Source organism: Chiloscyllium plagiosum, chromosome 25 (genome assembly GCF_004010195.1).
Source record: "Chiloscyllium plagiosum isolate BGI_BamShark_2017 chromosome 25, ASM401019v2, whole genome shotgun sequence".
In the NCBI taxonomy this organism is placed as follows: domain Eukaryota; kingdom Metazoa; phylum Chordata; class Chondrichthyes; order Orectolobiformes; family Hemiscylliidae; genus Chiloscyllium; species Chiloscyllium plagiosum.
Genome location: NC_057734.1, coordinates 26,036,357 through 26,058,872, shown reverse-complemented (window position 1 = coordinate 26,058,872; position 22,516 = coordinate 26,036,357). Strand labels below are relative to the sequence as shown.

General features: G+C 40.3%; 1 protein-coding gene across 1 annotated transcript in view; it reads right to left on the bottom strand.

Annotated features, from left to right (window-relative positions):
- LOC122562685 (MLX interacting protein) overlaps positions 1-22,516 on the bottom strand; it is a 136,236-nt gene that overhangs the window by 85,668 nt on the left and 28,052 nt on the right. Inside the window, exons 2-5 of the mRNA XM_043715758.1 lie at positions 4,597-4,703; positions 2,995-3,080; positions 2,546-2,635; positions 2,310-2,351 (exon numbers count right to left, since the gene is read on the bottom strand). Of these exons, the coding sequence (XP_043571693.1) occupies positions 2,310-2,351; positions 2,546-2,635; positions 2,995-3,080; positions 4,597-4,703 (325 nt within the window). The remainder of the gene's footprint in view (positions 1-2,309; positions 2,352-2,545; positions 2,636-2,994; positions 3,081-4,596; positions 4,704-22,516) is intronic.

Below are 22,516 nucleotides of genomic sequence, written 5' to 3'. Positions count from 1 at the left end.
CGGAAAGGTTAACAAAAAATCGAATGGTTTGCTGGTTTTGAACAAATTATGCAGTCCTGCATATGTTCTTTTTTTTAAAATACTGATTAAAAAATCAGAAACATTCTAATGCAGCCATTACATTTTTGGTACATTTTTAAAAACGTAAAAGGACTCAAAGAGTAACGTCTCTGAAGTAAACATAAAATTAAATCCCAAGATTAATCATTCATGCTCCGTTTCATTTGAGAACTGAACTCTTAGTTCTTCATTGGCTTAAGAGTTGGAGCATCACACGAGAATGCTTCAATACTTAAGTAGCAGGATAGAATGCCCAGACCAATGTACAACTGTCATTGTTATTTTTGCAGTGAGAAATATCCTAGTATTGTTTTTGATGTATTACTTTTAAAAGAAACAGGTGGATAAAAGGGGAAATTAATTTAGTTTTAACCCCAAAGCAAATTAAATCACGAGATTCAAATCTTTCGTCCCATTATGTCCTAAAATAGCTAGGAGCAAATATATTGCAACTTATTAAATCATATTTAATGGAAGACCACATCTGAACATAGGAATTTTACAAGTCAAATATAAATAGATGTTTACAATTGAAAAAAGCACCATAATGGTTTAAGACACTCAAAATGAAGTTTGGAAAGTGATTCAATTTTACATCCAGCAGATGGCAGTATTTATATACCACAGTCTAACATTCCAGTTTTCAAGAAATGGTCAAAACAGTTTTTACTTTAACATTTTTAAGGTAGTCAAGCTTCGTAACAAGAGTACTGCGGAGTTGGAGGTGGGCAAGGATAACGAAAAATAAAACTGAGACACAAAGCAGGAAATGGAAGAGCAGTAAGTGAACTCTGTTGACTGCAAAACAGGCAATCTTAAGAAAGCTTTTGAAGGCAAGTAACATTTGAGCAAAGCTCAGGGGATTAGAATGAAATAATTCAAAAGCACAGGACCATGATGGGGAACAAGGAACAAAGGAGGAATAAGGAGCTGTTGAGGACATAAACACAGTCTTCATCAGAAGTTCAGGATAACAATGACATGAAGACGTAGGGTGCAAGGTTCCCAGAGAGAGAGAATGAGACTGAGGGTGAAGGCTATAAAATCAAACTTGTTGCAGGATCAGAAGCCAAAAATGGGCTTTAAATGGTGGCCAAATTTATCCATTTGGCAAGAAGAGTGCTTGTCCCTACAGCCAGTCCATGTTCAAAGAGCTCGCCAAGTGAGAAGTTAGGAGCCTTCAAGTAACCCTTGCTGCAGCACCTGAACATAGTATGCTAATACACAGATTTATGCAAACATATACAAATCGTATATTTAATAGTTGCTTTCTAGGAGATTCATTAAAAATATATTTGGGCGAGTCTGAAAGTATTAATAATAATCAAATTTTAAATGTGTTATGGACCAGATCAAACCTCCTCAAAATATATTAAGTAGATAGCCTAGATTCTAACCTTTTCTTATTTTAAAGGTTAAGTGTAAGGCGTTGCATTCCAAATGCAATTTGATTAATCAAACTACTCGACTTTAAGCAAAACACAGTATTTTTACACTACAGTTAAAATATAGACAAAATAAAAGTAAAAAAGAATTGACTGAACAGCAATTCTATCAAAATGCTTAATGAAATAGCTTAAATGTATTAACTACTAATAATTAACTAGTTCTATATAGTAACATCCCATAAACACAACCTTGACAAAGGTAAATTCAATAAAATAGGTTGTCTCACATGTAATTCTAGCAGCAGGAAGAAATCCCCAGCTTTTAGCTGTAACGGAGAGAGGAATAAGAGCTTCCTCATCCAGCTTCAAGACCCCTGCTACTGCAGAAAGCTAAAACTAAAAATCCTGGTACTGTGGGAGCTTGACCCCACCCATTCAGGATGCTTCTATTGTTCCAACTTTTAAAACAAACAAGACCTCACAAACGTTTTACTTTATTGGCTTTGAGCAGACTGCACTGCATCTTTATCTCAATTTTTCTTCCTAAAGAAAACTAGAATAAAATGCACCTCTTAAAGTCATAGTATCATAAGTGCAAATATGAAAGTGGTCAAAATCACTCACCTCTTAATTTATATGTTCAATGGCAATCTTTAGATCCCATTAAATTATACAGGAACCTTTAGCTATAAAATACATCATTTACTTATAGACCGTGAGCAGAATTGTTATACACTACCAGCAGAACAAAGTCCAATCTTGGTATCAGATCATACCATTGACATGTCAAGCTTAACCAGGTGACATATTTAAAAAGAGCTCACCTTTAGTGGAATATAGCAATCTTCATTTTAAACTTACTTTAATCAAACTTGAAAGATCTTCATCTTTGTGCTTCTGTAACTGGAAAAGAAAAAGCAGCTAAAAACATATCAAAGAAAAATAGATCACTGTGAAATGTTGGTTGCAGAAACTCTGAGAAACGATCCTTTCATTCTATTTGTAATGGATTTTTAAACTCCCTGAAGAACAAACACATTTTCAAGACACAATGCTAAAGTTAAAAAATTTGCAAAATTATCTCATAGCAAGCATACCCTTTTCTTGAAGTATGTGCGCCATTTGTGATATTCTCTTATTACAATCTCAATTCTTCTTTTCCAGAATTTTCCTTCCGTTACAGCTGCCTAAGAAAATAATGAGATTTGTTAAAACCTCACCTTCAGACAGAATTTGATAATTTTGGATATATCATACAGTCTATGTTAAAATTATTGTAAAACATTTGCATCCTGCTAACTAAAAAACGAAAATTTGGAAATTAAGGAGATATTTTGCTTCGCAGTCACAGGCAAGTGAAAAATTCTTGTGATACTAACACACAAAAAAACTTGAAAAGTTATGCAATAAACAAAAGCACACAGAACAAACAAATCATATGCAAGAGCTATAACAATCAGCGTTTCAAGGGATAACTGAATTTTTTCAATAAAAGTTATTCGGGTCTCAATTATCTTTGTTACACAGAACTTTCACATGTACGTACTTCTGGTCGTCGAGGTTCATCAAACTCGATAGTTCCATCCAGGGGAGTAACAAAGTGACAAACTGGATTGTCACGTTTTTCTACATCTAAATGAAAACAAAAGATCGTTACATTGACAATATTACAATACCGGCAATATTTTTTTCAAAGCCAGTCTTGCTGCAGTCACAGAACTTAGTTGCTCTTTTTGGAAGTGGGCGGGGAGGATAGCAGAATGAATAAACCAGAGCTCAGCAACGCTATGTGGTCTGCAGTGAGGTGGAATGATGATGAGGGGATCACACAAAATAATCAGAGATGAAAAGAAATACATTATTGATAATGATAGGAGGGACTAGATTGGGTTGGGATGCCTGGTCGGCACGGACGGGTTGGACCAAAGGGTCATGTTTCCATACTGCACATCTCTATAACTCTAATCAAGTTTAGAAGATAGCGTGAAAGCAACCTGTGGATCAACATGCAAAATGGCCACCTGGTTGCGATTTCAGTCAAAAGGTACATGAAGTTTTATCTTAGCTTGCAGTTTTCTGTTGGGATCGCATATAACTTCTCACTCTTCCCAAGGATCTAAGGATTCCAGCATGCAGACTGATGATCCAGGTTGTGAAAAGAATGGTCGCTCAGGTAAAATATCAGAGAGCTTCTAGTGCATATGGTATTGGGTTACTAGCTTAAGCCAAAGTCTTTAGAGATTAGAAACTTTGGAAGCAAATTGGAAGGAGAAGTTATGGAACTTCAAGATTAGGAACCATTTACTCTTATAATGATAAAAATAAATCTACAATTCAGAAATATATGGTCAAAGTCATATCATCTCGACAGGGAGAATACCAGCTTCAACAAGTAAATAACAGTCAACATGGCCATTTATACAGGAGGATTAAGTCATCTGATCACTTTGAAAAATGTAATAATCTGCATTGTTCTGATACGCTTGGTCTAAAAAGACATATTAAACAATAACAACAGAATCCTCCATTACAATGTGGTATGGTGACAGGAGGCGGCTATAGGTAACCATTTCTCTCTGAAGAATTCTCTATCTGCAATATGGTTATTCTAATACATGCTTGTGAAAATATTTCAAAAATTAGCTTCCAGTACTACTTTCCAAAAGTATTCTGTTAACTAACAAATATCTGCCATTTTTTGCTTCTGAGAGTCAATGAACAACAGCTTGAGGACCATCATCTATCATTAAAAAAATTGAGAGGGGGAAAGAGCAAAGGAAAGAGATTTAAAAAGCCAAGCCTGTATAGATCAGAATACTCCAATTTTAAAAAAGGTCAAGTTCATCTCATCTTGGCGATCTTGAACAATGAAAACTTACTTACACACTCTATCATTCTGGTGAATAAAGATAAAGTTGAGTTTAAATTCTTACTTAGCAAAAAAAAACACTTACCTGATAGGGCACATATATTGACATTGTACAGGAGATTTGAAATGTAAGAATGAGAACATCAGGCTTGAATACACAACAAACACAAGGTAGGGAAATGAACTAGTACAGGAAACATTTGTATAAGCACACTTCATCAAAAACTATAAGAACAAATTATTAGCTGAGAAAATAGAGCCACATGAGATTTTACTCACATTGCATGTACCACGCCCTCCAGATGGCATTGTTTAGTCGAATTTTGTCTCTCCATAGAAGTTTTAATCCTTTGAAATTTTTCCATTTAGGCGAAACCAATTTTCCACTAAAAACAAAAGGATATCAACATGAGTTTCAACAAATTAAATAGATACAAGGTTAGTTGAAAGAATGCAACTAAAATTATTCATTTGTGAAACAGCAGGTAATCTGACAACAAATCTGTGACTAGTTGAATGGACGTGTGCATTAATTTGGGCTCGTTACCTTTGCTCATCTTTAACATTTGCAAAATGCTGATTCCATTACGGAACACACAAATGAAAGGATCTATTCAAAAGCAACAGCTAACCAAAACTGTGAAGTGCAGACGGTATGATGGCACATTATTATGCAAGGTCTGCTGGCCGAAGTGTGGAGGACACATCTGTCTGGGTATGTTGGAGCAGCAATAAGCAAGTATGAAGGATGTAATCAGAAAGGTGGTACATGTGGAGCAAAGTGCAACATTGAAGACATACCTGAAAGTCACATTAGCAACAACATTTAAAGGTTGACTATTGGGAAGTGGTGTATTCTTTCAATGAACACACAGATGAATCTCAACTACCAAACAAAGGTACGATTTTGTCAGAGTTGAAAATGCAAAAGAAACACAGGAATCAAATGGTCCACTTTAAATTTTAATAGAGGGGAGTCAACAGGCTGATGTTTAACCCAGTCACAAAAAGTGGGCTTATCATTTAAATGTTGTAGTGATGCCTAATGCCTCCATTTTAACAATCATTCTATTTTTAATCAGAAATGATCAGAGAAATTTGGCAGCTAACTAAAATGGAAAAAAAGGGCTAAATCCATGAGTTAAGTACCCAAATGTTCCCAAACCACCATCAGAAATACCCCCTGTCCCCTTAACACTGCCAGACTTCTCAGCAGGCACCTCCTACCATAATGAAGAAGCCCAGAACTTTTCCCTCACCCTCATGCAGAATGTTGAGGATACAGAGTACGGGGGTTCAGGTCAGAGGATAATCCAAAATGGAATACGTAAATAGTAACAAGGTTGAAGTGCTACTTTTATCGCAATACATCAGAGATGCAAGATTTGAAATGCTGTTCCAGACTTCTATTTTAGCAATGTTATACCTGACAAGGAAACAATGGGATTAATAAAACAAAATTTCACTTAAATAAATAAATCTTTCAACAATGCTCTTAATTTATTTCGCACATTTCTTCCATTCTAGTCAGAATAGGCACTCCATCTCCAGGCAGAAAATGAACAAAGAAAATTTACGGCCCAAGAACAGGCCCTTCGGCCCTCCAAGCCTGAGCCGATCCAAATGTACTGTCTAAAACTATCGGTCAATCCCTAAGCATCTGTATCCCTCCGCTCCCCACCTACTCATGCATCTGTCCAGATGCATCTTAAATGAATCTACCGTGCCTGCCTCTACCACCTCTGCTGGCAACGCGTTCCAAGTGCCCACCACCCTCTGTGTGAAGTACTTACCACGTGTATCCCCCTTAAATTTTCCACCTCTCACTTTGAAAGCATGACCTCTCGTTATTGAATCCTTCACCCTGAGAAAAAGCTTGCGTCTATCTACCCTGTCTATACCCTTCATGATTTTGTAAACCTTAATCAGGTTCCCCTCTCAATCTCCTTTTTTCTAGTGAAAATAAACCTAACCTACTCAACCTCTCTTTATAGCTAGCACCTTCCATATCAGGCAACATCCTTGTAAACCTTCTCTGCACCCTCTCCAAAGCTTCCACATCCTTTTGGTAATGTGGTGACCAGAACTGTACACAGTATTCTAAATGCAGCCGAACCAATGACTTGCCAGTTCTTAGACTCAATACCCCGTCCGATGAAGGCAAGCATACTATATGCCTTCTTGACCACTCTATCCACCTGTGCAGCAACCTTCAGGGTACAACAGACCGGCACTCCCAGATCTCTCTGCCCATCAACTTTTCCCAAGGCTCTTCCATTCATTATATAATTCGCTCTAGAATTAGACTTGCCTAAATGCATCACCTCACATTTGTCTGGATTGAAAGCCATCTGCCAGTTTTCCGCCCAACTCTCCAGTCTATCTATATCCTCCTGTATTCTCTGACAGTCCCTTATGCTTTCTACCACTCCACCAATCTTTGTCATCTGCAAACTAGCTGATCATACCAACAGTGCCCACTTCTAGATCATTTATGTGTATTACAAACAACAGTGGCCCCAATACTGACCCCTGTGGAACACCGCTGGCCACCTTTCTCCGTTTCAAGAAACTCCCTTCAACTACTACTCTCTGTCTCCTGTTACTCAACCAGTTCTTTATTCATCGAGCTAGAATACCCTGCACACCATGTGACTTCACTTTCTCCATTAGAATACCATGAGGAACCTTATCAAACGCCTTACTAAAGTCCATGTACATGACATCAACAGCCCTTCCTTCATCTAACAACTTGGTCACTTCCACGAAGAACTGTATTAAGTTGGTAAGGCATGATCTCCCCCGCACAAAACCATGTTGTCCATCACCGATAAGCTCATTCCTTTCCAAATATAAATAGATCCTAATCTCTCAGTACCCGCTCCAGCAACTTCCCCATAACTGACGTCAGGCTGACTGGTCTGTAGTTACCCGGAATATCCCCACTACTCTTCTTGTACAGGGAAACAACATGAGCAACCTTCTAGTCCTCCGGCACCTCACTTGTATTTAAGGATGCCACAAAGATATCTGTCAGGGCCCCAGCTATTTCCTCTCTTGCCTCCCTCAGCAACCTTTGATAGATCCCATCCAGTTCTGGGGATCTGTCCACCTTACTAGCCTCTAGCACACCCAACACATCTTTCCTACTTATGCCAACGTGATCCAGACTAATCAAACTTCTATCTCTAAGCCCGCTTGATTCCTTGTTTAAGACTTGTCCTACTCTTCAGATATTCCTCCAGGGCCTGTTCTGTCCTCAGCTGCCTAGACCTTATGTACACTTCCCTTTTCCTCTTGGCTAGTCGTACAATTTCTCCTGTCATCCACGAATCTTGCCCTTCCTATCCTTTGCCTTCACAGGACATGCCAATCCTGCACTATCTTTGAAAGCCTCCCACATATCAAATGTGGACATCCCTTCAATTAGCTGTGTCCAATCCACATTTCTGAGCTCCTGCCTAATTTTGATATAACTGGCCTTGGCCCAGTTTAGCACTCTTCCCTGAGGACCACTCTCTTCGAGTATTGTAAAACTTACAGAATTGTGGTCACTGTTCCCAAAGAAATCCCCCACTGCAACTTCTACTACTTATCCTGGCTCGTTTCATACAAATTCTACCCCATCCAGATCTCTGATGCTAAGTGCATCCCAGTCAATGTTGGGAAAATTAAAATCTCCAATCACCACTACCCTATTGCCTCTACATCTATTCATAATCTGTTTACCTATTTGTTCTTCTACCTCACGCTCACTGTTGGGAGGTCTGTAATACAGCCCCAACAATGTAACTGCACCCTTATTTCTCAGCTCCACCCATAATGCCTCACTACCCAAGACCTCCATAGTGTCCTCCTTTAGCACAGCCGTGATATCGTCCCTGACCAGCAATGCAACTCCACCCCGTCTTTTACTTCCTTCCCTGTCCTGTCTGAAACATCTATATCCTGGAACATTCAGTTGCCAATCATCATGCCCTTCCTTCAACCAAGTCTCTGTGATGGCAAAAATGTCATACTCCCAGGCACCGATCCAAGCCCTAAATTAATCTGCCTTGGGAAGTATGAAATTTATATTTTAACCTGTACTGCCAGCTAGTTCACATTTTGCGACTCAGTCTAATAATGCTGCGTATCTACTACAATCTTACCAAAAGTTCCAATGATAAAACAGGATTATATAACATGCATATCCAGGGATTAATCTTGCTGCTACTTCATTACCTCAATACCAATGGGTTGCAGCAATGGGGCTGTTTGCATGCATTGGCCCCTCACCTATACACGCATATATATTTTGCTCACATAATTCTTTATCTCTACCCTTGAGAGTGGAAGCTTAGGGATGATTAAGTGATTGCAATACTGGAGATTACTTTAATCAAATTAATGGATATTGGCTAATGGGATTATAAATTAGCTTAAGGGTGAGAAGCGGATGGCACTAACAAATAGGAAAGGGTGTGCCTTTGGGCAATGACAACTCCAATTCTGTTGCAAATACTGTTATTCACAGAACTCAAACAATTTGCAAGGCGATACTTACTTATATTACCAATAAACTTGATGACACCAAGCCGACAGACAGGGTGCCAAATGTAAGAGTACATAAAGTGAAAATTCAATTCTCATTTGATGCAACAATAAAATGTCCTTCTCTTTAACCTTCCCCTGCACTAAAAAGATATGGAAGGCATGTTTAGAGTTAAATTTTAGACAAATTAATTGGGAATACAAAATTATGCTTTATCAAAGACCTTTCCCCCACAAAATTAAGTGCCACAAGCTAAGTGTGGGTAACTGGGAATCTGGATTTTTGATAAGTATATTAAAATTGACTGATACACACAGTTGTTGGGCCTATGATCTCAAAACTAATTTATACAGGATCCACATATTTACTTCAACCTTTTTGCATACTTGCTGGCAAGTTAAGAAGCAGAGCCTGTGATTGTTTTTGATTGGTGCATGGGTTTTGCTTCCTGTTTACCATGTGAAACATTGGGTAATGTAATTGAAACTCTCACTGCTAGCTCGCCCATGGATCAGGTAGTAATCTAGAGATTACTAGAGATTATTACCTTGGAAGTCTTGCGGTAAAAATTTAGGTCTTACAGCAAAATCTCCTTTCTACCCCTACCAATGTCACTGGTACCAATGTGAATGATGACAATTGGATCCCTCCCTTTCCTCTCCAAGTTCTTCTTGGAGAGGCCTTCGCCCATCAATCCTATAATGCCAGAAATATTCTACCTACTAGTCACACTTTCCCACACTATGCCCTTCAACTCAGGGAGATCAGCTGTTTTCTATTCACCTGGTTCGTGCCCCTCAATCTTGTACACCTCTTCTAGATCACCCTCAAACTTCCTTGCTCCAATGAAAGCAGCCAGAGCTTACCCAGCCTCTCTTCATAGCTGAAATGCTTCATCCCAGGCAACATCCTGGTAAATCTCTTTTACACCACCTTCAATGCAATCACATCCTTCCTATACTGTGATGACCAGAACCTCACACAATACTCTAGCTGTGACCTAACCAAAGTTCTACACAGCCCCAGTATGACATTCCAGCTCTTATAATCTATCCCATAAGCGATAAAGATATGCAGCCCGTTTGCCTTAACCACCCTATTACTCTAGGCAGAAGTGGATACTACAGACGCTGGAGATCAGAGTCAAGATTAGAGTGGTGCTGGAAAAGCACAGCGTCAGGCAGCAGGAAAAATCGATGTTTCGGGCAAAAGCCCTTGATTTTTCCCGCTCCTCGGATGATGCCTGACTTGTTGTGCTTTTCCAGCACCACTCTAATCTTAACACCTTATTACCCTGTCCTACCACCTTAAAGCTCCCCAAAATCCCTCTGTTGCTCTGTAGCTATTCATCGACTATTCCCTCGTCTTGTTCCTTCTTCCAAAGTACATCACTTCTCCTTGAGAGAAGCAGGAATAGCAGTACTGAATGCAGGCATAAGTTAATGGTTAAACTGGATACTGTCTTAGTCAGATAGCATCATGTGAACTAGAGGTTGACAATAAATATATTTAAAATCCATGCCAAACCTACCTTGCCAAACTTAACTCAAAACAAGCTACATGAATCTCATTACTATCCTGCAAAACATTTAACTCTAAACATGCCTCCCATATCTTTTTAGTGCAGGGGAAGGTTAAAGAGAAGGACATTTTATTGTTGCATCAAATGAGAATTGAATTCACCACTGAAACAAGTTTTTCCCCAAAACTTGCCACTAAGCCACATGGGAAAACAGAGTTTATGCTACAACCACTATGACAAACATTGCATCTTCTCCAAAGCCTAATACATTGATGTGTTAAGAAAATGTAAACTTTTTCATCAGTTAGTTATTTCTTACTGTTCATTGAATTTGAAGATTAAGAACCAATCATTTATGAGAACAGATTCAAGCGTTTGGGTCTGTTCTTGGAAAGAAGGCTAAGAGAAGATCTGATATAAATTTTCAAAGTTCATTATGGATACAATAGATAGTGAGAAAGTGTTCCCACTTGTAAAAGAATCAAGAATGAAACGGAACAGATTTAAATGATTTGCAAATGTAGCAAATTTCACATGGAAAAGAAGTTTCAAATGATGAGTTGTTTGGGCCTGAATTGAACAGCTTGGAAGCATGCTGGAAGCAGAGTCATTTCAAACATTCACCTCAGACATTAGATGAACATTCGAACACAAATAATGTGCAAGGATACTGGGTAAATTAGGTGAATGGCAACACATCATAATGCTTTCTGGAGAGCCAGTGCAGACATGATGGTGCAAATTGCCTTCTTCAGTGTCGGAACAACTCTGATTCTGTAAACTAGGGTTTACTATAATCTACAGCAAGTGTACTGAAGATACATTTTAAAGCAATCAAAGGTGTGCTTAAACTAACTGCAGAATATTTTACATAGCTAATAACAGAAGCCTTAATACTCTGGTGTCTGTCTGCCTGAATTTTCATGTGGAGAAAATGAGGACTGCAGATGCTGGAGATCAGAGTTGAGTGTGTGTTGCTGGGAAAGCACAGCAGGTCAGGCAGCATCTGAGGAGGAGAATCGACGTTTTGGGCATAAGCCGTTCATCAGGAATAAGGCTTGTGGGTCGGGGGCTGAGAGATAAATGGGAGGGGGAGGGGTGGGGAAGGTAGCTGAGAAAACAATAGGTGGATGAAGATGAGGGAGAAGGTGATAGGTCACAGGGGGGAGCGGTGGACAGGTCAGGAGGCTTGGGACTGGGATAACGTGGAGGGAGGGGAAATGAGGAAGATGTTGAAGTCCACATTTATCCCGTCTGTAGGGTCCCAAGGTAAAATATGAGGCATTCTTCCTCCAGGTGTCAGATGGTAAAATGGTTTGGCGGTGGAAGAAGTCCAGGACCTGCATGTCCTTGATGGAGTGGGAGGGGGAGTTGAAGCCATGGGGCGGTGGGGTTGGTGGGTATGGGTGAGCCAGAGATGTTCTCTGAAATGATCTGCAAACAGGCATCCTGTCTCCCCGATGTAGAGACCACCTCAACGGATGCAATAGATGACATTGGTAGAGGTACAAGTAAATTTCTGACGGATGTGGAAGGATCTCTTGAGGCCCTGGACAGAGGTGAGGGGAGTAGTGTGAGCGCAGGTTTTGCACTTCATGCGGTGGCAGGGAAAAGATGCCAGGAGTGGGGTGTGGACCTAATGAGGGAGTCACTGAGGGAATGAACTCTCTGGAACACTGATAGGGGTGGGGAGGGGCGGTGGTGCGTGAAGTGGAGGAGATGCGCTGGAGGACATCGTCAACCATGTGGGAAGGGAAGTTGCGATCTTGGAAGGAGGCCATCTAGGACTTTGAGGTGGAATTGGTCATCCTGGGAACAGATGCGGCGGAGGCATTGGGAATAAGGGGTGGCAGTTTTACAGGAGGTAGGGTGGGAGGACATGTAGTCTAGGTAGATGTGGGAGTCGGTGGGTTTGTAGTAGATGCCTGTGGTTAGTCGATCACCAGAGACGGTGATGGAGAGGTCAAGGGAGGTTGTCAAGATGGTCCAGGTGACTTTGAGGTCGAGGTGAAAAGTGTTGGTAAAGTTGATGAATTGTTCTACCTCCTTGTGGGAGCACGAGGTGGCGCCGATACAGTCATCTACGTAGTAGAGGAACAGGCGAGGGGTGCTGCCGGTGTAACTACGGAAGATGGACTGTTCCACGTACCCAACAAACAGGCAGGTATAGCTGGGTCCCATGCAGGTGCTACCCCAGCGATTGTAGAAGGAGTGGCTGCGTGACTAATGGTGTCTGGGTGGTTCCAGAGGCCAGGAGCAGGTTCTGGAAAGTTTGAGGAAACCTGTGTATTGAGGGAAGTACATGAAAGTATGTTTAACGTGCATTCTTTTATACCTAATATGGTGGAGAAAAACCGCTTGTTGGGCGCATAAATCCTTCTGAGGATATAGAAATGCAGAGGTCCATTGCAGGTCTGGGAGAGTGTGGCTCTGAGCTGGGGCAGGACTGACTGCAGGTAGAGTAGATGGCAGCACATGGAGCAGAAAATCCAGGAAGAGAATTGTTGCTGAAGGTTTCAGATTTGTAGTGTGTACTGGGTATCCTGTTCAGGTCTAAACTATGTTGGTCTGAACGAGGTTCGCAGTCCATGTGGAATCAGACTGTAGGTGACTGTGTAGGCAGGCACTGAGGAAGATGATGTGGCTGTGGTCGCGAGTCTGCCTGAGGACGTGGCTAAAGAGCTTCAGGGCAGAGGAGAGGACCTGGGGGGTGCAATGAGAGAGGGACTCACTGAGATCTTTGTAGAGAGAGGAGAACTTCTTCAAGGTAGGCATCCTTGGAAGAGGCTTTGCAGTCAGGTTGAAGTCAGCTAGGAAAAAGTGAGGACTGCAGGTGTCGAAAACCAGAGTCGAGAGTGTGTTGCTGGGCAAGCACAACAGGTCAGGCAGCATCCGAGGAGCAGGGGCAGGAGAATCAACGTTTCAGGCATAAGCCCTTCATCAGGAATGAGGCTTGTGGGCCGGGGGCTGAGAGATAAATGGGAGGGGGTTTGGGTGGGTAGCTGAGAAAGCGATAGGCGGATGAAAGTGAGGGAGAAGGTGATAGGTCAGAGGGGGGACTGATGGACAGGTCAGGAGGGCGGTCCAAGTTGGAGGCTTGGGACTGGGATAATGTAGGGGGAGGGCAAATGAGGAAGCTGTGGTTGTAGGGTCCCAAGGCAGAATATGAGACGTCCTTCCTCCAGCTGTCAAGTGGTGACGGTTTGGTGGTGAATTTTCATGTGTGCAATCAGCTGTCCTAGTCTGCTGTCCATTCTTCACCCTCTAATACTTCAGCTTACTTAACACTAAAATATCCTATCCTGCTCCAAGAATGGTTCATCCATTTTCCTTCCTGATATTTATTGGTTTTAGCTTCTCACTGCTTTATGTAAATGTATAATTATTATCCTTGTGCTCAAATTGCTCCAGGCATATATAACATGATCCAATTAATAATAAACATGGTAAATTTATACTGGCCTAACATGCTGGCATCACTTTTCTACACCTGTCTGTCTGTCGATGTATTTAGTTAAAGGATTTGAGTTCAAAGTGTACAGAAGCTTCTGGTAATGGTTCCCAATCATTCAGAGTTATAGAATCATTCAGCACAGAAATAGACCCTTCAGTCCAACTCATACATGCTGACCACGTTTCCCAAACTAAACTATTTCCACTTGCTGCATTTGTCCTATTTTCCTCTCAACCCTTCCTATTTATGTACCTGATCAAATGTCTTTTAAATGCTGTAACTGTACCTGCATCTACCACTTCCTCAGGCAGTTCATCATTCCACATATGAACCACCCTACGTGTGAAAATGTTGCCTGCCCCTCAGGTCCCTTTTTAATCTTCCTCATCTCATCCAAAAAATATGCCACCAAGTTTTGAACATCCCCATCCTGGGAAAAGATCTTTGCTATTCACCTCATCTATACCCCTCATGATTTTATGAGCCTCTACAACATCACCCTTCAAGCTCCCAGACTCCAAGGAAAAAATCTCAGCCATACAGCCTCTCCTTATAATTCAAGCCCTGCAGTCTTGGCAACATCCTGTTAATTCTTTTCTGAACCCTCTCCAATTTAATAATACCCTTACTATAGCAGAGCGACCAGAACTGCACAATCTCAACAGGACATCGCAACTCCTATACTCAATGGTCTGAGCAATGAAGGCAGGCATACTAAACCCACCTATCCGTGATGCAACTTTCAATTAATTATGTACCTGACCCCCTAGGTCTCTTTATTTGGCAACACTCCCCTGAACACCAAATTTGGTGTCATCTGCAAACTTACTTACTAACTATGCCTCCTAAATTCTCATCCAAATTGTTTATATAATATGACAAACAACACTGGATCCAGCACTAATCCCTGCGGAACAGAGTCCTTCGGTCCAAAAAAAAACCCTGCAATACTTGTCTCCTAATATCAAGCCAATTTTGTATCCAACTGACAAACTCTCCCTGGACCCCATATGATCTAACTTTATTAATCAGATCAGCATGCTGAACATTGTCAAAAGTTTCACTAATGTCCATGCCTCTCCAACCACTTACCCAACACTGATGTCAGATTCACCAGTCAATAGTTCCTAGGCTTCTCCTTACAGCCTTTCTTAAATAAAGGCACAACATTAGCCACTCTCCAGTTCTTCGGCACCTCATCCATAGCCATAGTTGATGCAAATATCTCTGCTAAGGGCCCCGAAATTTCTTCCCTAACTTTTCACAATATCCTGGGATACACTTGATCATGTCCAGGAAATTTATCCACCTTTATGTTTCTTTTAAGACCTCTAGAACTTGCTCTTCTATAATGTGGACTGTTATTAAGACACCAATATTTATTTTACCGAGTTGTCTAGCCTCCATTTCTTTCTCCATGGTAAAAACTGACATGAAATATTTGTTTATAAGTAGCCTTTTTCCATTAATTCCTATCTCCTGATGGCAGCAGCATCTGATTAATATTTTGATTAAGCATGTTAGGTCTTGTTAATGGAATACAACAATATTTAGGATTATGTAAAATGCAAATCCATTGACTTCCCAAAAATAATTACCTCATCATGTTACACGTCAATTTTAATTCAACCCCTTTTTATTCATTTGTTCAGAAATAAGAGTATTTCACTTCAAATTAACTCCGCGCTGATGAAATAATTTACCCCAGCTGCGTTACAAAGAATAACCACTATTCTGAATGATTTCAGGTTGCTGCCATTCCCCAACCTGAAGCAGGAAGAACTCTCAAATTCTTTAACCTTACTTTGGTCTTTATTGTTTAAGAAATCCAAGTAATCCAGGATATGCATCCACTGTCCAAAACTTCACAACTGAATAAGTCCATGACTAAAAGATTCGTTACTGGTTAGAAACTCCTTGTTACTCATCCAAATTTGTCTGCTTAATTAGTGTCACCATTTCTGCCTTCTGAATCTTCCATGTCTTGTCCAATACTCTAAATTTCAAACCAGATCATTCCATTTAATTCATTATATAATAGTATTTTAACTCATGCAGAAAATATCACAAATATTTCCTGGGCAGTTCTGGGATTCAGTCTTCTGTTAAAAGTCCCCAGTTCGCATCATCTGTTGTTACAATTATCAAATGTATCTCTATCCTCAAGTCTTTAATTATATCTGTCCTTTCATATAAATATTTATAACCGATATCTGATCAGTCTCAATTTGTCTCATATTACTACTGAACACTCCATTCTTTGTGTTACTGTTGAACATCTCATTTAATCCAGAAAGCCACTAGGAATGAATGCTTCCCAGTAATATTTTTAAGAATTCTGATATCTATTCCGAAAGCGTGTTTCTTTCTGAAAATCTATTCACAATTAATGCCGGGAATCTATCAGTGTTTGACTCACGTTTTGCTTTTTGGGAATACTTTCATACTTCAGTTGCTGTTCCAATTCAAATTATTCTACTAGTAGTATTCAATAACAAACTAGTGACCCAATAAACAGAGAAATTTAATGAGTTGCTAGGCACTACATAACTTGAGTATTGCTGAAAAAAATGCTGTCAAAACATCATGTTCTGCACATATTATAAGAGAATCACAAGAATACTGAATTTCAGAGTGAACAATACTTTATACTGCATGAGATAAAGGTGCCAATGGTTGGCAAATGGACTCTTGATTGGTTGAGATACTGCTATAGGAAATGCCAGGGTACAGTTGTTCCAAGTTTTTTTTCTCTGGTTGAAAAAAAAACAATGCCTAGTAGTGAGCTGTCCTTTATTATTCTTTTCTCAAGAGATATTGGCATTGCTGTCTAGGGAAGGACTTATTGCTAATCCCTATTACTCATCAACTAGATAGTGGTGAGCCACCTTCATGACCTGTTGCAGTCCACTGTCTTTACCCACAGTACTAAGAAAAGGACTTCTTGGATTGTGCCCCACTAACAGTGGCCTCGCAATAGTGAAAGAACAGAGGTTTAAATTCATCAGAATGATATCTTGCTGAGGAGAGCTTGCAGGTTAATACAGCTTTCAATAGGGCCTTGATGAATTGCTGCAGTGCATCTTGTAAATGGTACACACTGCTTTCATTCTGCATCAATGAATGTTTAAGGCACTAGATTAGGGATCAAGTAGGTTACTTCATCTTGGATGACATCAAGCTTCTTGATTATTATTGGAACTGCACTCTTTCTAGCAAATGCTAAGTATTATCACAACGCAACTTTTTTCTCTCTCCTTGGAAAGGACATGGCCCTAAAATTAATTTATTTAGCTTCTAGCAAATATAATGTGCCCCATTGTAACCCAAACTAAAAATCAGCCACCTCTTCTCAGAGTATAGATTGGCACTTTCTCTGAAACGTGGTAATCTTGCAATTCTGTACAAATAAATGCAAAACAAAAGCTTCAACAGTATGACTCTTCCAACAATAAATATTACATTTTTGCAGACTTTCTAGTGTTGTCATTTCGACTTCTTTGGCCTTGAAGATCCCATATTGAAAATCTGAGAAAGACCATTGTGCAGGGATAAAATAATATAGTGATTGGATTTTTTTTCAATTCATCAAATTCTTCCAACCCTTAAATAATCTCTAACCTTGTCTAGTTTAAAACTAGCAAAAATTGTTCCATTAGAAGAAAACCTGAAACAATAACAATAAACAATAGACAGTTCACAATAGAAATATATGCTGTTACTCTAAAATACAAGTAAGTCCAAGTGAAAAATACAAAAATAGTGACAGTCACAAGAAGTGTTTTTTTTTAATTTTTCACAATTGTTCAAACTTTACAATGGCCTGACCTTCTATAGTAAAGAGGCATTCAAAAACATTGGGAGCTACCTTTGGCAAAAGTAATATTTTCCTGTTTAGTGTGCTTTGAGCGGGTGCAAAACAATCTGTCTTGTTGACAATGCAGTTAAACATCTTTTCCATATTTTCATGCTATACTGCAAAACTCCAAAGCTTCTGTACAGCCTTTGCAGCTTCAGCAAGCAAAACAGGTGGGAGGACATTAATAGGACCCTTCAGGCTCATCAGCTTTATGAGCAATATTCACACCGATTTGACAGAGAGATCCCATTGTCAAATGATGCAAGTCTGCAATTTTTCACTGCAGGGTAGCCTAATTCCATTCCAATAGGTTGGCATTACCACACAAAATGCTGGCGTGAGTCTAACCAATTTAGAGTACCAAGCTGGAACTTCGACTGTCACGGACATCCTTCTAATGGAGTTCCAAATCTAGCTAGCAGGAACGGTTAATAAATTTGCCACAAGCAGAGTTTTAGGTTATCCAAATTTTGATCATTACAATTTCATGTTCATAAATCAAACAGAAGCCAGCAGTCCATTAGGCCTGGCTTGTCCTCAATGGTATCCTCCAATTCCATTCATCTATCACAACTCAACCCTTTAAATGCATCTTTCTATTCCCATTTGTCTCACATACTCATTTAGAATGCTTAAGAAAGCATCCAAGCTAGTTAACTCAACTATTTCCTGTGGCAGTGTGTTCCACATTGAGTAAATAAATTGCTCTTTAATTCCCTATTGGACTTATTGTACACTGTAACCTCTCTAGTCCGGAAATCTATTGTTTAGAAACATCAACAGAATTTTATTGAGCAGACAGAACAAGCAACACGTGAAACAAGCAACACGTGAATCCACGGGAGTTATTTTAGTACAGCATATTTGGCAGGGTTAGATACATTATTTATTGTAAAGTGAAACAATTTTTATTACTGCTTTATATTTTATCACCATTTTGTGATTCAGGTAAATATTTATATCTATGCTTTTGGGTTCACACTTTATAATTAGGTGTTCTAACAACACTCCGAAATCCAGAAATCACTTGGTTCCAAGCATTCTGGGCTAAAGAGGTAACTTAACTAAGTATCGTAAGTACAATATCTTTACTTATGACACTTAGGTTTGGATTTTCTCACAACTCAAAATACTCTCGCCACATTTACACTGTCCAACCTATTTATAACTTTAAAACCATCATCCAAGACTTCTCATTTTCTAAGAAAAAGTGCAAATCTGTTCAATTTTTCACAGAAATTGTAATCTCAGTTCCAGCACCTTCACTGTAAACCTCTTTTCGAAACAAATTCTAAGGTGCTTTTATACCTTTTCCATAGCAGAGCAGCTATATCTGCTCAGAATCATGAAGAAGAGATCACATCCAGAATGAGAGACAGCTTGAGCGAGGATATGGTTCAGGGAATTTGGAGGCAGCACGGAAATTTGGTGTAGAGGGAAAGAGGTGCTTTATGCTTCCTTTTTTTTGGCTCATAGTTTGTAGGGTTTTTTTTAAGCAGGATAAATTGAAGCCCAGGATCAGGGGCCCAATACAAGTGACATTCACAAGAAAACCCATCAGTTCATCAGCTGGTGACAGCTATTAATTTGACAATCACATTATTCAGATTGAAGGTAAATATTTACAGATTTAAAAATTCTTACTAGTCTAGTTGGTAAAAATCAAATTAAGAACTAAGTAAACAAAATAGTCATGTAGGACCAGACAATGTACTGCAACTGCATGATAGGGAGCTGGTGGACCCCATTACATCCATAGCAAGTGTTGGTTGCATGAGGAACGCCAGCTCGGATTTGATTAGCTGGAGTCAAAGCTTTGATTATTGCAACACATCAGGAATGAGGAAGAGCATTACCTGGACGCTGTGTTTCAGGAGACAGTCACAGCCCACACAGTGGCTTCCACAAATTCGGTCAGTGATCAGGGACAGGAGGGTGCAACAACAAGCAAGGCAAGTACAGGAATCCAGGGCGTAGTGCTGAAGGAGCCTCAGCTCGAGAGCTCGTCTAACAGGATCAAGATTCTTGCCCCAATGTGGATGACAGAGCGAGGATGAGCAAACAGACTATAACACCATGGTACAGGGAGCCATTCAACAGGGGGGGAGAAAAGAAAAATATAGGCGTAATTGGTGATAACATAGTCGAGAGAATGGGCACTGTGGCCAAGATCAAGAGTCCTGAAGGCTGCTTTGCCTGTATGGTGCCCAGGTTCAGGATATTTCATCTGGGCTGCAGAGAAACCTGGAGTGGGAGGAAAAAGATTCAGTTACCGTGGTCCATTTAGGCACCAACGATATAGGCAGAAAGAGATTCTGCTAAGGGAACGAGGAGCCGGGGCTCAATTAGAAAGCAGTACCATTAAGATAATAATTTCTGGATTACCACCTGAACTGAATTATTTGACAAAGGATCAACAAAATTATTTGGCTCTAAGACTGGGGTGTGGGAGAATTCATGGACACTTGCACTAGTATAGAGTCATAGAGTTATAGAGATGTACAGCACGGAAACAGATCCTTCAGTCCAGCTCGTCTGTAGTACTGGAGAAGGAATCATGTTGGGACCAGAGTCTCGGCAGATTGCATAACTAGAGCTGTGGACAGAACTTAAATCTAAATAGTGAGAAGGGGGAGTGTTCAGTTCCATGGAACATTACAGAAAAAATTACAAGTGAGGCCAAAGCAGGGCTTAGCATTAGCCGTTATTAAGTTTTCCAAAACAAATACTAGGACAAAGTACGGGAAGAGATCAGGCATCTAACTTCAGGCAAAACAATAAGGGGACAACTATGAGGAGGGGGGTAGTCAATGCAGGACTGAGGGTGCTGTACTTAAATGCATGCAATATATTAAACAAGGTAAATAAGCTTGTAGCGAGATTGAAATGGGTGGATATAATGTTATGGATATCACAGAGACATGGCTGCGAAGGGATCAAGGATGAGAACTAACTATCCAAAGACAAAAATTTCCAAAGGAAAGGGAGATGGACAGAGAGGGTGAGTTTGCCTTTTAGGAAGAAATGAAATCAAAATCAATAGCAAGGAGTGATGTAAGGTTGGAAGGTATAGAATCTATATGGGTAGAGTTGAGGAACCACAAAGGAAAAAAGACCCTGATTGGAATTATGTACAGGCCTCCTAACTGTAGTCAGGATGTACAGAAGAAATTAAATCAGGAGACAGAAGACATGTAAGAAAGGCACTATTTCAATATGCAGATGGACTGGACTGTGGATCTCAAGAAAAACGGAGTTCATGGAATATCTACGAGATTTTTGTTTGGAAAGATGGAAGTAGGGCCCACTAGGGGTCATACAATTCTGGATTTGGTGATGTGAAGTGAGGCAGACTTAATTAAGGTACTTCAGGAGAAGAAACCCCTTGGGGCAGTAACTATAATATGATAGAATTCACCCTGCAGTTTGAGAGGGAGAAGCTGGAATCAGATGTAAGAGTATTACAACTGAGGAAAGACATGAAAGAGGAACTGGCCAGAGCTGATTGGAAGCAGAGGTTTCTGGGGGTAATTCAGGAGGCATAGTAGAAACTTATCACAAGGAAGAAACAACATAGTAAGGTCAGGATGAGGCAACCAGGGCTGACCAGGAAAGTCAAGGACAACTTCAAAGCAAAGGAAGCAGCACACGATGTGGTGAAAATTACTGAGAACCAAAGGATCGAGAAGTCTTTAAAAAAATAACAAAAAGAGAGCAGTGGGGGTTGGAGAGAAGATGAAACTGAGGGTAAACTAGGTAGTAATACAAAAGACGACTGCAAGAGTTATTTTAGATATCTGAAAGGTAACAGAGAGACAACAGTGGACATTCATAGAATCCTTACAGTATGGAAACAGGCCGTTCAGCCCAACAAGTCCACACCAACTCTCTGAACAGCATCCCACCCAGATGCCTCCTATCTCTGTAACCCTGCATTTCCCGTGGATAATCCCATATTTTATACACCCCTCAATAATATGGGCAATTTAACATGGCCAATCCACCTAATCTGCACATCCTTGGACTGTGGGAGGAAATTCACGCAGACACGGGGGTGAATGTGCAAACTCCACACAGTGACCTGAGGGTGGGATTGAGCCTGGGTCCCTGACATTGAGAGGTAGCAGCGCTAGCCACTGTGCCAACCAGGAGATAATTTCAGTTGAAAGAATGAGGTTAAATTCATTACCTCCTGCTTAGACCAAAGTTGAAATATTGCTGATATGTGTGGCTTTCCTATTCAATTGTGCAAATACCTGAACCACTTGTGGAGTTCAACTTTTGATGTCTTCCCTGTTATAACATTTGCGTGATTGCATCAGGTCAATTGTTCAGTTGTTGGTGGATTCATCAGATTTGCTCCCTCATGGAGGAAACCCATGCGGACTCAGGGAGAATATGCAAACTCCACACAGACAGTTGCCAGAGGCTGGAATTGAACACGGATCCCTGATGGTGTGAGACAGCAGTGCTAACCACTGAGCCACCATGCCAACCAATGACATAGGACTGCTGGAAGTTAGGCTGGAGTAGAGGTAATGGGGAACAAAAATATGATGGAGAAACTGGATAGGTACTTTGCATCAGTTTTCACAGCAGAAGACACCAACAGCATACCAGAACATAGAACATAGAAGAATACAGCGCAGTACAGGCCCTTCGGCCCTCGATGTTGCGCCGATCCAAGCCCACCTAACCTACACTAGCCCACTATCCTCCATATGCCTATCCAATGCCCGCTTAAATGCCCATAATGAGGGCATTCCATGGCAGGGCATTCCATGAACTCACGACCCGCTGAGTAAAGAACCTACCCCTAACATCTGTCCT